The sequence below is a fragment of the Photinus pyralis genome, unplaced genomic scaffold, assembly GCF_008802855.1.
Source record: "Photinus pyralis isolate 1611_PpyrPB1 unplaced genomic scaffold, Ppyr1.3 Ppyr1.4_LG6, whole genome shotgun sequence".
In the NCBI taxonomy this organism is placed as follows: Eukaryota; Metazoa; Arthropoda; class Insecta; order Coleoptera; family Lampyridae; genus Photinus; species Photinus pyralis.
In genome coordinates, this window is record NW_022170663.1 from 37,795,085 (window position 1) to 37,811,639 (window position 16,555).

Genomic DNA, 16,555 nt, shown 5'->3' on the forward strand with positions numbered 1-16,555 from the left:
AACCTTAATTCAAAGTTCATATTCGGCATCCCACAATAAATGGTTACACAATGCAAAAACGGAGGAGCTCCGTCTCAGCGAAAATGGCCCACCTCATGAAAATGTATTTTTGAATAAATGGTGTCATTCCGTTGTAATTCGTATCCGTAAAAAAATAACGAGAAAATTTATTTGCAAATGTCCTAACTTTCGTAATTATAATATGCACCTGAGATGGGATATCCTGACCTACAGATAAAGTGTTTTGACTTAAGGAAATATGATATTCTTTTCTTTAAATCATTTAAATTACGCATGCCTTCTCATATTTATTTAACAGTATTACAGTACAGTTTCCAACCATTCGTTTACGATGAAAAAGTGCATTTACGAGCTAAGCATTTGAACATTTTACGGCAGTAGCGCTAGCAGACGGATGTTTTTTCAGCGCAAACATTTCGTATATCTCATGAGCCGTCTGTAGTATTTTGTCTGTGGTAATACTATGGAGATTTACAATCGAATAAACGTCCAGTATTCATTGCATTCGTTTCGCGCACGGTGATCTGGATAATACCCTCAAACTGCCCGCTTTTAAATGGAAGGGTAATGCATACGCTCTCCGGCCGATGGCCGCTTTAAAATTTTTTCCCACAGCCCATTAGCGAACCCATTTTAATCTTACTTACCGTTTTTAATTCCGATATTTCCAAATTGCCATTGTTATTTTGATCGTAGTGCGAGAACATTATCGAAACTAGATAATCTTTACTGTGATTATCCTGAGACATGAGGCGGGCGTGATTATAAAGCAACAGATTATCCTAAAAACGGCGATGGAAGTAAAATTACCAAAATAATCGCATTTCCCTTACTTTCATTATCTCGTACTCCTGCATGGAGCAGCCCCTCTTGCTCTCTTCGATATCGACGTTAATTTCGTTATCGATTTCCGCGTCTAAATTTGAAAAAGTGTTCGTCGAGACCTAGAAGTTTCTTTTTATCTTTTAGTATTAAGGACTCGCTGTTTACGCTTACAGTTGATGAGATTGTTGTTTCTTCCGCATTAGAGGTAATTAAGTTATCTTCTGTGGGTCGCGAAGGTTCAATTGTGGTGTTGTCGTCTTCTAGAGCTAAGTTTGTGGGTGTTGTTGTTGCTAACTGATTAAAATATAGGTTCGTATGCTCCAGTGTTGGGGCCCACCCTTTCCCTGTAACATCCGTAGTTGAGTGATAGAACATTGCCACTCTCAGTATTAAACAAACCAAAACTAATTTGCATACATTATTATAAATTAAATCGTAGATACAGATTGTGTTGTTCCATTTACATACCGTGTTTAACACAGTGCACCCCGCGCTCTATGCTGATAGCGGTGTTAGTAAGGCAGGCTGCTCTGTGCAGCTCGCAGTGATTTGGATAGATGTGTCCATCAGAACCACACACCAATTTATGATGCACATTGCACTGTCTTTGGCATACACATTTCGCTTCACCGTCCTCTGTGAGTGTGCATTCGTGTCCTTTCATACAGTAGTGCACTAAGCATGGGCCTGATGAACGCAAAGCAAACCCTCAATAGGTCAATGTAAGGGAGCCGAAGTTACTTACTTGTCTCTAATAGGGTGATATGTGTTGTTGAAGACGAAATCGAAAGGGAATCTCTGTGGTGCCTCGATCTCTGTAACAAAATTAATTTACAGTTTCTGTACTAATTAATGCCTAAAAAACAAGCGTACAGACTCGAATATTTCAAACACAAAACCTAATTTAATTCCGAGCTGGTACATATTAGTAAGAAGCTTTTGTATGGCCTGTAACTAGCGGGTTTACTGCCACCTCACAGTAGAGAATGTGCGTTATTCAAATTCAGGGGTAACACGAAGAGATATTAGGGCGTATTGTTCGACTTCAATTACAGTTAAAGTGAAATGACTCGAATTGTCGCAATTTTTAACCTCTAAAGCTTTAGAGCGCGTTGTAATTAATTCTATTTGGGCGTTCTCGGAATATTGTTTATCCTATTTGTATAGGATAATCTTGTTTACTGTCACGTAGCAAACTGGGATGAAGTCGATCTGAGTGTATTTTGAGCTTGGCTGAGAAAGCAATTAAGTTTATTACTTTTTAACCGATATTAAAAGAAAATGTTTACAAGGCAACACAAGTATAAATATAGAGGACGTTTGCTCTTTATTTATAACTTTTAATTTATATTCTGCAATAGTAGCTAAACTTAACTACAGGTAAAGATGTGAGCTTACGCTCGCGATAATTTCAGTTAGATTTAATGGCGACAGCCAGACGGTTTTGAATACCGTGGTCTGCGATAAAAACAGACGCGAGTCGTCGGGTTTACGTTGGTTCCCTTTTCGGTTTTTCAGCACGGTAATGATTACAGATATTAGTTTATTAATCAGCATTGCATCATCATGCTTTGCTTATTCCCAATTATTTGGAAAATAGAACGCAACTTGTTATGATTGCTGGGAAAAATCTTCTTTGGCTCATATAACGGCTGGTGTGCCGCAAGGACCTGTCCTTGGTCCATTACTTTTTATATTATATACCTTTAATTTCCACAAAAGTTTAACTGAGACTAAAATTCATCAATATGCGGATGACATACTGCTCCAGTATGAGTTCAGTAGCCATGATGCAATTCGTACAAATGAGATACTGAATACTGACATATGCAGTTCAATTACAACAGCTGAAAGCCATGGTTTGCGAATCAATTCCGCTAAGTCGTCAGTAATTCTGTTTGGGCAGTCTAGAATCAGAGAGCAGATTAAGTCTCAATTGGAGGTTAGGGTTAATACAACTGAATTAATTGTAAAAGACAGTGTTTGGGTGTTGTCATAGACTGTGACTTACGATTTAAGAAATTTAATACGCTCACATTTCGACGCGAATTCTCCCGCACCTTAATCTCAATTATCTGATGGCTCTCTTCAAAGAACCAACTTCGTACTACTTTACTTATTTGATTAACATCCATCCTCTTACTTACGCCTTTCCCATCAATCAAAACTTATTTGTCCAATCAGAACGCTTGAGATCTATCAAATTACTCCACGTGGAGTAATTTCTTGCAAAGTTAGCAAATCCCAAGTGTGACGTGAGTTAAGATTTTATCTTGATTAAACTGGACGTGGTTCATGTTATGTAATTTGGCTAGATTATTTTTCACATTTGCAAAGTAAACCACTTCACAAATTCTTGTCTTTATAATTTGAAGGTTTTTTATTTGATACTTAATAAGTTGTAATAATTTGAATACGACGATTAAATGTGAAAATTAATCAACTTTATTTATATATGAACCAAATGCAATGTATACTGAATCACCGTCAGGTGCTAAAAGAAAATTCGTAGTTTCTTAAACACTCTGTATAACAAAAATAAATCGAACAGCAAAAAGTTCATACATTAATAAATTTCAGGCGCGAGTCTAAAATTTTACAAGCAGATAGCGTTTCCAAAAACATCAACTTAATGCCAAACGCAAGTAGGTGCTTAAATCGCCTTTAATTAATATGGCACTTGGGAATAAAAATCTCTTCAGTAGTTTTTTTTTGTGAAATGCACTACGACGCTAGTTCAAATAAACGACGAGGCAAACAACAACATTGGCCTCCAGCTGTGTTCTACACGGACCGGCCACAGAATGATCGCTGATTATTCCGCCGTGGTAATTTTCAACCTTCTTAACTTTCTTCCTTTGAAATGCTACGTAACTCCTCGTCTGCAGCTTTACGGCATGACTGCGTGACGCCGTTGAACGAATGCTTCTTTCCTACTATTTACAATTATATTTTGTAGATATCGCGGTATTTTCTGTTGATCTCGTAAGGTAACAATGTGGAAGTTATTTTATGTATAGGGCGTGTGAAAGCTTTACTGTCCGATCGAAGCCATCTTGATGTACCTGACAGCCTACCGGTCACGGAGATATCACAGAACAAGATAATCCCATCCAGGGATGCCAATACAATTTTGTTGATGATATTGTATATACAGGGTGTACAATATTATTGTGGAAATAAATTCAAGTTGGGTGTTGATAAATTTTTTTTAGAATTTTAAAGTCACGACTGCAACTTCCCGCGTCGCTATTCAAGTAGGTACCTCATAAGCACTGATATTACAAAGACGAATCATTTAAATACTCAACTCGCGTTAACATAAGCTTTTTCGGAAGTGGGTACCGACAAAGGGAATATGGAACCCCCGACGAGATCTTACTGATGGTGGAGTCAACACTTCAAACGCGAATTGCGGATGAATGGGACGTCGGAAGTGAACACCGAAAAGGGAATATGGTTGCTCCCGACAAGATCTTATTGATGGTGGAGTCTGAAGTCTTTTCGGTCTCACACGAGGACTTGAATCATTTTTTTCATTTAATATTCGGTTGCGGTAGACGTACTTTAACAAACTCCCCTCGCTTTCATTTAGATCGCAAAAACCCGCTTCAATTTCTCATCCTGAATATACATACGTAAATCAGTATAAATTAATGTTACTTTTCGTACTTCCGAGACTAAAGTGACAACTTCACTCCGTTATGACAAGTACTGAAGTGTCACTTTTTGTCCCGCCGGGATTAAATTTGGACGAAAATCCCGGAAGGATGAAATTACTAACGAGGCAATTTCAGTAGGTTGTTCCACATTGTGTATGCGGCACCACTTCTTAAACGCATCGTATTGCTGCTCATATACTTTTTTGGATTTCGGTGGTATTAATTCTTTACCTAGTTTGGCTGCTTTTTATCAATATCAAATACACCTTTGTCACCTACCACCAAAATTATGACACTAGCAATGACAGTTTCCAAATTATTTTTGTTGCCAAAGCATAGGTTTTGTCCATAGCCGTCTATAATTACAAGCCGTGCTGAGAATTATGGCAACACTGCATGGTAGGCCGATTTCCTAATTCAACTTGACAGATTTTGGGTGTATTTTATATGTGTTTTGGGTGTAATAATCCAATTTACCTGTTTTAATAGAGCGAGATTGCGACAATTTGTGTTACTCCGTATGGGATGAACAGGAATTATTATTCAGGTAAGTTGCTTAGCGAAATATATCGATTTGTTGTCATAACCTCTAAAGCAGGCTACTCCTTACTGGACCCTTTACAAGCACTTGTATTGGTTCAAAGTACCTGCACAAGCTCAAATATGACCTACACACTACGTGGTACGTAAGTACGGTAAGTGTTTATCGTGAAAAAATACAATTAGTTTGTATTTCAGGTATTCTAGCACGGACATGTAAAATCGATTTTCTGAAGGAACCTTTCAACTTATTCCCAGGAGTTCACGGTACGGGAATTTGAAGTCTATGGGGCTCCCCTCTTTAAAAGCTGCGTACCTAGACCCACTGGAGTAGGGACTGGCTTAAAGTCTGCCATTCCGAATCACATCTGGTCGTTGATAAAACCTCGCTGATTCACAGCGATTTACTGTCCTTTTGGCGAAATTAAGTGCTCAAGCGTGTGCTTCACTTCGACATCTTTCGACAGAAGTTCACCAATTTCGGAGATCTCAATGGAAAACACATTATGATGCAGTTACCAATTTGCAGCGTTCCGAATTTTAAAGTCAAATAAAAATGTTATTATCCATTTTTGTAAATAAATAATATATATGCACAATTTTAAGACGGACTAGAATTATGGGTTAATTATGGATGCTCACCCAAAAAGTTAGTGGTTGGAATTCCGTACTATGGCAGAACATATACTCTTAGTAATAGTAACAATGACTATAGTTTGGGCACATACATCAACAAAGAAGCTGGAGGTGGCGATCCTGGAAAGTACACCAACGCAACCGGATTCTTAGCTTATTATGAGGTATAATTTACTTCACGATTTTTAATGTTTAACATATATTTCAAGATTTGCCCCGAAATTTTGAGTAAAGAATCAGGATGGTCTGCCAAATGGGACGAGTATGGAAAGGTGCCGTACGCTTACAAGGGCAATCAATGGGTCGGTTTTTTTTCTTTCTTCTATATTAAAACCGCCAAGGCGAAACACAGGAGAAAGGAAAATGCCATTTTTCAGGAGCAACAAGACGCCATTAAAACTTAAATCGGCCCAAATCGGCCCACCGATTGACTTTCGAACAACGTTGCCAAACTTCTCAGCATGGCTTGTAATTATAGACGGCTGTGGTTTGTCGTACCAACGCAACGTTCCTATGGTAACTTGTTAAGCAGCGATTTTTTGAAAGAACGCGTTCTCTAACTCCATACATATTAAGTGTTTCAGTTTCGGAAGTTCGAAAAATATCGTATATACCTTGCGACTGAAGTAGTGGTCTTAATCCCTCAGGTAAATTATGGCCCTCCCTTCGGTCGGGCCATAAACTTTACCTTCGGGATTAAAAGTACTACTTCAGTCCCGCGGTATATAATATACTATTATTTACATCTGAATTAAAATTACATTTCTAACCGTCCTTCTTACTTTATATTACTAATTCCCATTTAGTTTCCTCACGGTTAGGTTTTCTTGCAGTTTTCCTAATTCGTAAGGTAAACACCGGAGTAGTATAGAAGCTTCTGCACCTCTAAAAAGCATTATGCCGGTCACTATCTGTAATTGAGCGAAAGCCTGTTGAGGGCCCAGAACAAGAGAGGAACAATAAATAGATAAATAAATAAATAAATAAACACATACATAATAAATATTAATAATAATAATAATAATAATAATCATAATCAATAGCTATGTTGGTAAGTATGAATTACATACTATCTCTAGATTTTCAATGTGAGTGTGTGAATTTTTATTTTATTTATTTAGTTATTTCATTTTTTTTTAGGACCCTACATAACTTCACCAGACACAGACACTAATCGTTACTTGATTTTAATCCGTGCGATTAGTTAACCAGGCTAGACCTGAGTTCTCACAAGATACACCGACCATAATAATAATAATGTCTTTTATTAAGTTACATGCACACAATTACAATAACAAAATAAACTAAATGACATATTTCAAAATCAAAGTAACCCAAATTATTACAGGAAAGATTATAACACAATACACAATGGCACAATTTATGGCTCAAGTAATAATAATACTAAAAAAAAATTTTGTGGAAGCGTTAATATACTTCCTATGATGTGGAGTACTAATTAATTAAAATAGTTACATTGCCTGTCTAACATGGTCTGGCGAATTAATTTTTTTAATCTAGAGGTGTCTAGTTTTTTAAGTACGTTATCAATGGCGTTATAAGTATTCGCCATACGATAACTAAAGGATCTTTCATAGAACGATGTTTTATGGTAAGGTAGTTTAATTAACGAAACAAATCTAGAATTACTGTTAAATTCAATTTTATTGTATAGATAAAGTGGTGTTCTGGACGTGACAATTTTATGATATAAAACAACAGAATGTACATATCGCCGATTTCCCATATTCAACCAATTTGTTCATATTTTCTTATACCTACCATAAATTAATCTCAAGCAAGAGTTTTGGGTTTTTTGAATTCTGTTTACGTCGGCCAAATCTAAACAAGGACCGTCGCAGTAATTTCCTCATATCGATTACAGAAAATTAATTTTAAATTAACATAAGCTTTTCTAATCATTTCCTGCGTTAAATCGCGAGAGCGTTCACACTGAGCGACCCCAAATGTTAAGTAGACCACCTGTAAATTCGGACGGAATGGTTTTGAAAAGAATGCTGCGTCAAGAACCGACAGGAAGGCTGCGCGAGCCGTCAGCGCAGTTAAGTTAACCACTGTGAATGACCGTAGTGTGAATTTTATGTCGCGTTTAAAAATTAACGCAGTAGCGGAGTTCCGAATTAAACTTTTTCATGACTTTCACTTAAAAGGCATGATTTCTCGTTTAGAAACCATCACCGTAAATAAGAACAATAGTGGAAGTTTTAAACCACAAAGATTAAAGTTGTGCGATCTTAACTGAATTTGACTTCGAGATAGGAACTTAACAGGTAAATTTTGTGTTAAAGTTCAATTGTTTTGGGCTTTTTAGGTGATCTAAGGATGATCTTCAGTGACAATGGCCTGAAAGTTTGCACTGTCAGTTTATTTGCAAAATCTTAAGTATTATTATATTATGGCGATTAACCATAATGATGTATGAATTAGTTGGATCGACTCTGAGCATTTATCCCTCATTGTGGAGGATATAGTTGAATTAGATAAACACGTGACTAAGTGGCTATGTTCCTTACCAACTGTTGCATTAGTCGTTTTTATGAGTTTTCTATGCGTTGTCATATGGAGTTTGAACCAATTTACTTCTAAACCGTTGCAGCATTGTCACTATTTTTCAATAACCCCCTTATTAATCGGAGGTAAGTTAAATTTTCTGTGTTTGAAGGGAATTTGACATGTAATTTTTTTTATAGGAAGTTAGTTTCAACTTTTAGTTTCAAGTAATAGTTCAAGTAATTTTTGCATTTTTGGTGTAAATGTTTGCTCAATTTATGGTTATACGTTGACCCAAAGTTTAATGTATATTTTTGGTCATTTGTTTAAAATGTGAAAATTATCGAATTGCTTGATGTGTGCACTAACTTGCTCTTTGTAAACTAACCCTTTACGTCGTAGGACAGTCACAGGGATGGGACATATTGCAACCAAAATAGTGACGACATCTAAGACGGTGCTTGACGTCGAATCTCAACTGTCGGCTTGAATATCCCGCCAAAGTGACAAGTTTCCCGTCCTAGAGGCGGGACCCTTTTAACAAAAACCCTTCGGTTGTGAATCTATGTGCAATATGAGTTTCGATTAACTAATTTCCACATATTTGAACCTACAACTACCTTGTTTTGTTACCTGCTTGTAATCCAACTATTTCTGTTTTGCAACTTGCTTTTAACCTGTATTTGATAATTATCTTGTTTTGTGCATGTGATTTATATTTATCATGTTTTATTATTAATCATTTTGTGGTGGCGCATGCGATAAGCAGTACACACTACACCCAGGGCCGGATCTACATACTTTGCGCCTCTCGCAATCGAGAAAATTCAATCTGGTAAGGTGGCGTTATTAAGCCCCCCAGGTACGACATCATGGAATTAATAAAAATCGCTAGAGGGCACCTTAATTAAGCGTCTTCAACAACAAAAAATTGCGGGAAAAGCCCTACATTTTTCACAATCTTAATAAAAATATCAACCCAAAGGTTTACGAGATGATCACCGTTTGTGCGCGTGTAGTGTGTTGGCGTGTCAAGTCAAGGTTTGTGCAAGCCAAAGTTATGAAACCGATATTAATCCATTAGGAATATAACTTATTGACTTTTCTAATGACTGATGCCCCTCCTATTTCATATTGTATAATGCATAACTACTTACAGACCTTGATTTATTAAACGCGCAACCGCAAACGTTGTGTTATTATAAATGATGACATATAAAAAGAACGCCGTGTTTAGTAGCTTCTTTGAAGGCGAAAAAAAAGAATTGGAAAAAGTAATGCAATACCTGAAAAATTGAAATGTCAGACGAAACGAACAGCTTCTGAATTTCGTTTTGGGGTCATTACTCATATACGCGCTGGGGTAGTACATTAGATAATTTGTAAAAATATGTACTCAAGCTTCTATGCGTCGCCCTTATTTTTTACTCTCGGGATTCTGTTACAGAAATTTACTCTTAACCCGTCCGACTGTCTCATGATTAATAGAGTAGGTTGATGTTGCTACACAATTTATAATGAAAGTTTAATGCTGTACCTCATTGGGCGCATAATTTCGGGTAAAAATAAAAACTTCACCTAACAGCAGACAAATGCACCTTGGATTATCCGACAGTCCTTGGAGTACCGACTATCGAGACTTCTTAAAGACGCTTATCCGTTTCCTATAGTAAATGCATGGATTGGACACTATGGTCCCACCGCCACTTGCTAGATTGGTCTATTGAATGGTGAATGGAAAATACGTGCGTTGTAAAAACAAGTAGATAAAATACAATTAAGCTCAAAGCACTTTGCTAGCGGGTTCCATTACAAATATTACAATGGAATGAAAAACTTGATACTAGTTACATCAGCTGGCGACAACGTAAAGTTCAGATAACGAAATCAGGAAAACAACATGCCGCAAAACGACGCTTACTTGACCTTCTCCCCGAAATATCCACCTATCGCAGATATGATATCCGGCGAGGGCCGCTAAACTGTAAGTATTGATAAAGTACCTCCATTTCACCCTCGACCGTTCATGAAAAAGAGCGATTATAAGTACGCTCGATTGCGTGGTTATAGACTGTCTGCGTAGTCCAATACAAGCGCGTTAGCGTCATCATTTCGTTATTGTGTATATTAGTTGTAACGGGAGCCCGGGAACGTATTTCCTTCAATTCAATTTTTTTGTAAATTTTCGTTAGAATTTGTTGATATTTTATAGTATTTACTTTTGTACTTATTTAACCGTGTAGCTGTAAAAGCGAGAAACAAATAACCCTACTTCTTGTAAAAGGCGAGTTAACATCGGCTAGTCAGCCACAACCCCAGCGCTGCAGTTTTGGAGGGTGAGTGACATTAGTGGTTTGGCAAGATTGATGTGAATGAATCATAAATTGTGCACGTGAAGCAGGCGGCAAATATGCGTTTACGTCCCAAATCAGCTCAAGACCATAGATCTGCAAATGAAGTAGCTTGGAAGTCTTGGATTTTGCATCGAAACTTATAGTGACCTTGGACCATTTGACAACATCTTGATTCACTTCAATATTATGTCAAGTAACTCATTTGTGTTTGTAACGGGAGCCCCTCAATTGGGTTTTTTTTTCTATTTTTTGTATGGTTTCCTTAGGGTAGCTCAATTTTAGATATTGAGTGTTAATAATTTCCATTAGAATGCTGTTTAGTTAAAATTTCTCAAAATTTCAATGTCAATGACCTCTGAGTGAATTTCGCGATCTATATTTTGTGAGTCATTGGCTACCGGATACGGTAACACAATATTAATGACTTTTACGTGACCTAAACCGCTAATTCGGGAATACTCATACGGATCTAGCAGAGCAGAGTGTAAAGCGCTGAATTTTCATCCTTAAAACTGCTGTGTGCTTTGATAGATGGCCTTTGATTGGGGTAAGGAAATGAAGGCATGGGTTCAAACGATTAAAGATCGCCAATTCAACCTATAAGCACTATTTTGTAGGCGTGTTAGAAAATTAAAAAAAGTAGGAGCACGTTCAGGAGAGAGAGTAGGGCGTTCAGTTTTGGACCACGAGAGCGTCAAGTGCGTGGTTCGAAATAATAGATTTTTTGGGCACTCAGCAAGGTTCATCTTTAATTCGCGAGGAGTCTTTTGGGAATTCAAGTAAAAAAGTAAGTTAGCGTCAGTCAAAATCGTAGGAATGTAAATATGCGAGTTCAGAAGTGTTGTTCGTGGCGCATTTTAAAATCAATCTACGAGATAAAACCGCATCAGTCAGTGAGAATGTATATGGAAGCTTATGTTAGGTTAGTAAATAAATATTACGAAAGGCAGTGAATAATGTAGCAAACGCAGCAGGGTCGGTAGAAGGCAAATTAACCAGACGTTTCGTAAACGCATTCAGAAAAGATCGTGGAAATTCAGTAAAAAAACTTTTTCGGTAAAACTAGCAAGTGGTACATTTCGCATCTAGAACTATCCAAAAATTATAAAGGTACGAGCGAACTTTTCCGGCGACTGACAAGTTTCAAACATTTTGAAAGCGAAAGTTTCAAGAAACAAGTTAAGTCAGTTTCGGGTTGGCTTTGGAGTGAGCTGTTAATAGATTATACTGCGAGAGCGTGAACTTGGTTGAGAGTAGACGATAAAAGTAGTCGATTCAATGTCCGACCAATTGCGTAAGAAGAGGTATAGAAAACTTCATCAGTAGTCCTACAGGAGATCTAGGGCCCATGGTGTATTGTCCAGATTTAAGGTACTATCACTTCAAGAAAGTACCATAGGGAAACCATCGCCTCTAGAAAACGCTATAATTAGTAGGCCGGTCAAAAAAAACTAATTGATAATGTATTGGAACTAAATCCACACACTACTTCTACCTGCATCAGAAAAGCTCCTTAATACTATTTTTTGCAACTGCAAAAGGGGGTGTAATTCGAAGCTGTAAAAAAGTAGGTTTATTTTGTTCACCAGCATGCACCAGTTGTCAAGGCCACTCGTGCTCAAATTTTGAATATCCAACAGAAGAAGATTGCTTACATTGGCGATGAAACAGCTGATGTATTGGTGTTTGAACAATTTACGTCAACTTAGGATGAAGACGAAGAAGAAGAAGAAAAATAATATGGAGAAAAAGAAAACGAAGAAAAGGAAATTGAAAGAGAATACTTTTTATTCTAGTAGGATTAAATGAAATAGATCGTGGAGTAGGCCTACTGGGGAAACCACGTTAAAAAAACCTGTAAAGTACACTACCTCACAGGTGGCGTGGAAACGTGTGCCCTCGCGTGTGCCTAATATAGGGAATACAACTTTAGTAAATTTTTGAAGATTTAAAATTTTTGTCTGAACTATTTTTACCATAAAACTAACCGTTTCGCTTAAAAATCCAAAAATCCCATTTTTCTACAACTGTCAAAAAAACCTGTCATTTTCTGACGAATTTCGAAACGCGAAGTACTAGATTTTGAAACGGTTAATTAATAAGTAGGGTTGCTCTTGACAACGTGCGCGAAATCATCAACAGTGAAAAAAAGTATTTCGCGCACGTGACAAAGTTGAACTTAAACAGCAAATTTAATTAAGAATCGGTTCAGTTGTAGAAAAAATATCGTATATAACGCTAGCGCGAAGTTATTTCGCGCATTTGACTGATATTTTAACTCGGCTTCGCCTCGTCAAAATACCTTCAGTCTCAAAATACCTTCAGTCTCAATGCGCTCTTGTTATATAAATAACTATTTTGCGAACTTTCACATTGAATACAATTTTTTGCACACATTTCACTATAATGGTATCCCTAACGTTCATGTAAATTTTCATTCTTGGGGCAAGGGTAACTGCCCCTACTTTTCGGGCTAACTTGACTGGACTATAAGTGAATGTGTTTTGATTTGTATAAAAAATAACGATCGGTTCTTAAAAATGTGTAAAATTTGATTGAAATTATTCAGGAAAATTTTTAAAGAAATCGATCATTTAAAATTGACTGAATGGGACAGACTGGTATTGTATAAAGTAATCATGTTTGAACTCATGTATGACTTTTGAAACTGTACTGTCAGTTTAAATGAAAATATTCCTCCCAGTTTGTTAGCTATGAAGGGATGTTCTTCGGTGTATAAAATTTGAGGTTAAGGGTAGGTTAGAAAAGAAAGTGACCACCACCGTATAGGAATCACACGTAAAAAAACTTAAATAGGAAAATGGAACTTGCATGTGAAAACTGGTATTTATTGTCTGCAGTGAACGGGGTCAAATTTCCTGGAAATATTGAGGTATCAAGGCCAACTAGAAATAACCGGGGTCTTGGTGGCAACTGGTATCTAAGGTGAAGCACTCTAGCCTAATAGACTGGGGGGGGGGGGTTGCAGTGCTCTCTGCGGTCGGGTTATTTTTCCACAATTGTGGTTGCAAAAGACATTTTTATTGCATTTATTTTTAACACATCCCGTTTTACTCTTTTGGCGACTCTCACCTGTTTTCACAAAATGCACAGCTGGCTTTGAAATCAGTTTTGGTTTTTTCAAATATATTACCACCTTTGTGTATTGACAAGATTTTTCTGTGAGAACCTTCGAAAGTAGCGCGACCCATCGTAAATTGCACAGTGTACTAAATACAGAAGAAGGGGCATCAAACTAGATTGCTCTCGCGGGAATTTTGTAAGAGAAAAGAGTATGCTTACATGGTTAACTGAACAATAGACTACCGCGTTATACACCCGAAGCTTATCTACGCTTACCACACTGTTTAGAGGGGTCGAAAGATGAAATTATTGTCAAGGTGGAGATAATGCCTTTGTAAGCGAATGTTAATGCGGTAAATATCACATCGATTAGAGACGTCCTCAATTTACATAAAGGCGCAATAAAAAGTTAAACAACAAAAGCACATATTGCGAAAGTGCGGTACTGTAGCCGTAATTACGTCCGTTACAAAGAAATTTAACGTGCGGTTTTTTTCGAATTAAAAATCCCGAGGGCCTAACGTAACGTTACCTTCCATTAGGCGCGTCCTCTTCTCCAAATTACAAAAAAAGTAATAACGCCACGTGCAGTTTCAATTTTGGAAGAGAATCGTATCGTGTAGTACAAATAATAAAGGTACGTATATCATTTCGTAATATGGCGGGGCATAAAAGATGCAGCAGCCACTTTTCCGCAACAGGGGGAGAAAAATAATCAGGCGGTAAGCGAGGCGGTGATTCTTGTTGTAATTTGGTTCTATTTGGATTTTATATGTTCCTATATCTCCCTCGTCCAATTAACTTTGTCAGATAACGCGGGATCACTGCAGGAGCCCTTGCACTATTGCCGAGGGTTCCGCGCTCCCCATTTTTCTTCTTGTACATTTAGCGGGGTTTTATAACTTCTATTTAAGTTTGCATGCAACGCTAACGTAAAGTACGTGACGCTTAATACATCAAAATACCTACTTCCCCGAGCTGAATACCTTTAGTCTTACGGAGAGCTTCCCGTCGTTGACTCTATTTATGATTTTCATATGAGACAGGGATGAAGACAACGACGTGCACAAGATTAAGGATACCTTACGTTACAAAAGGTGTTGCTCCGTGGCTTTTAACATAAGCTGAATGAGCTTTTACCTTGAAGCTTGCATATTACTTCGCCAAAGTACCTACTATTCGCATATCTTTGTGCTCTTCCTATTAAAGCAATTTACGTGTTACCTTAACATTAATTTACCCTTTTTGCAATTGTGTGCCCTCTTCCGCGAACTTAATCAATCGCATGACATAAAACTGCAAGTGATATTTCGTAGTAGTTGAAACATGTTAATTATTACGTTCCGGGTGTTTTAGCTTCGTCTCGTAGGAGTCCTCACTTAGTTTACATAATGAACGCTAAAGGGTTTTGTTCTTATTCCCTAAAGTTTGTACTTCTCACATATAGGTATCGCCAACGGAATACATAGAAAAGCACCTAATGTGGCAAATGCAAATTTATCGTTTCTACATGGCGTCACGTTAGTAAAATCTTCCGACACATCAGATAGAAAAACCGTCAAACTCGCCCGCAGAAAAAATGCAAACATTAGAGCGCTAAAGATAGAAGAATATACACCTTTATGATTCTGGAAAGACACTGTATATTTCAACTTTCAATTTTCCGTGTGCAGTTTCAGTGTTTTTGCTTTTCTGTCGCATTATTGTATTCGCTTCTTAAGTTTTTGAATAATCAGGAGGGGGTCTTGTCGTATAGATTTATCTAGCATTTAGAATGTAAGAATTTTTGTCATTTAACGGACTATAATTTGTAACACTTATAACCTCTGCAACAATTGTCGCATTGACAAATCGGAGGATGTATGGTGTAACAGTATTTCTGTACAGGCAGTACAGGTTGATTAAACTTTTATTTTTACGTACATAATTAAAATAGCCAGTCTAAAGGTAATCATGACTCCCAACCCAAGTCTCTCTCTCGATCCATCCAGCGCAGAAGACGAAGACGATTCTTCAAGGCGCACCGAAGAAAATTGGGAAATTGCGAGATTCTCGAAGGCGAGTATTCCTTGGCGCTTGTTCTGTCTGCGGTCCGTGCGTAGTCCAGCTTGAGAGTACCAAACGAAGACCAAGATAAACCAGCCTGCCTGTGATTGGTCCAACTGAAAATCGAATAGCAGCCTGCAGCGGGCGGTCCGAATTCATTCGACTTCCACATCGATCGTGCGACAAATTTATCCTCCAAGTCCTGGTGCACTTATGAACTAGAGGTATTTATAGACAATATTTCGTCGTAGTTATTTTGCGTTGTTATTAGCCCCGTGGTAGACTTATTATTGCGTTGTCGTTTAGTTATTATTATAAGATTATTATAGAGCGGTATGTTTGTAAAGGCGATTTAATTACCTACTAGTGTTGCGTTCAATACAGTGCTTATCAGCGCTGTTTATATTGATTTTAACGACTCGAGCCTGGAAGTGTTACTACACGCATTTACAGCAGTTTTGTTTTGATTTTCGATTAAATTGGATGATCATTTATGAAATACGAATTAAGTTTCTTTCTGTACTCGGCGGTTTTGGAGTAAATACTTTGATTTTAATTCACGTAATAAATACAGATTTTCCTTTGTATGCAGTGACTTTTTGTGTATGAATGAGTTAACTCTACTTTTACAGGAGTGTACCGCCTCGCCCCATTTCTCGTAATATGTGTTATTTACAGTTAAAAGGCGATTTCTAAGAGAAAAAGAACAGGTTTTAATAAAGAGTATTGATTTTTATTCATTTATCCTTTCCCCTCTCCTTGAGGCCAGAAGAATTATCGACTGAAGCTAGCCGGCGCCCAACAACCCTTAGTTTAGATAAGAAGAACCACCCCCAAATACAATATTTCGAGAAGAAACGGTAAAGAGAGTTGAAA

The 16,555-nt window shown here is 37.4% G+C and overlaps 1 protein-coding gene across 1 annotated transcript in view; it reads right to left on the minus strand.

Annotated features, from left to right (window-relative positions):
- Positions 1-617: 617 nt before the first annotated feature.
- LOC116174626 (follistatin-related protein 5-like) overlaps positions 618-16,555 on the minus strand; it is a 157,954-nt gene continuing 142,016 nt past the window's right edge. The window contains exons 2-6 of the mRNA XM_031492566.1: positions 1,592-1,661; positions 1,315-1,533; positions 1,018-1,190; positions 855-965; positions 618-803 (exon numbers count right to left, since the gene is read on the minus strand). Coding sequence (XP_031348426.1) covers positions 618-803; positions 855-965; positions 1,018-1,190; positions 1,315-1,510 — 666 coding nt within the window. The 5' untranslated portion in view covers positions 1,511-1,533; positions 1,592-1,661. The remainder of the gene's footprint in view (positions 804-854; positions 966-1,017; positions 1,191-1,314; positions 1,534-1,591; positions 1,662-16,555) is intronic.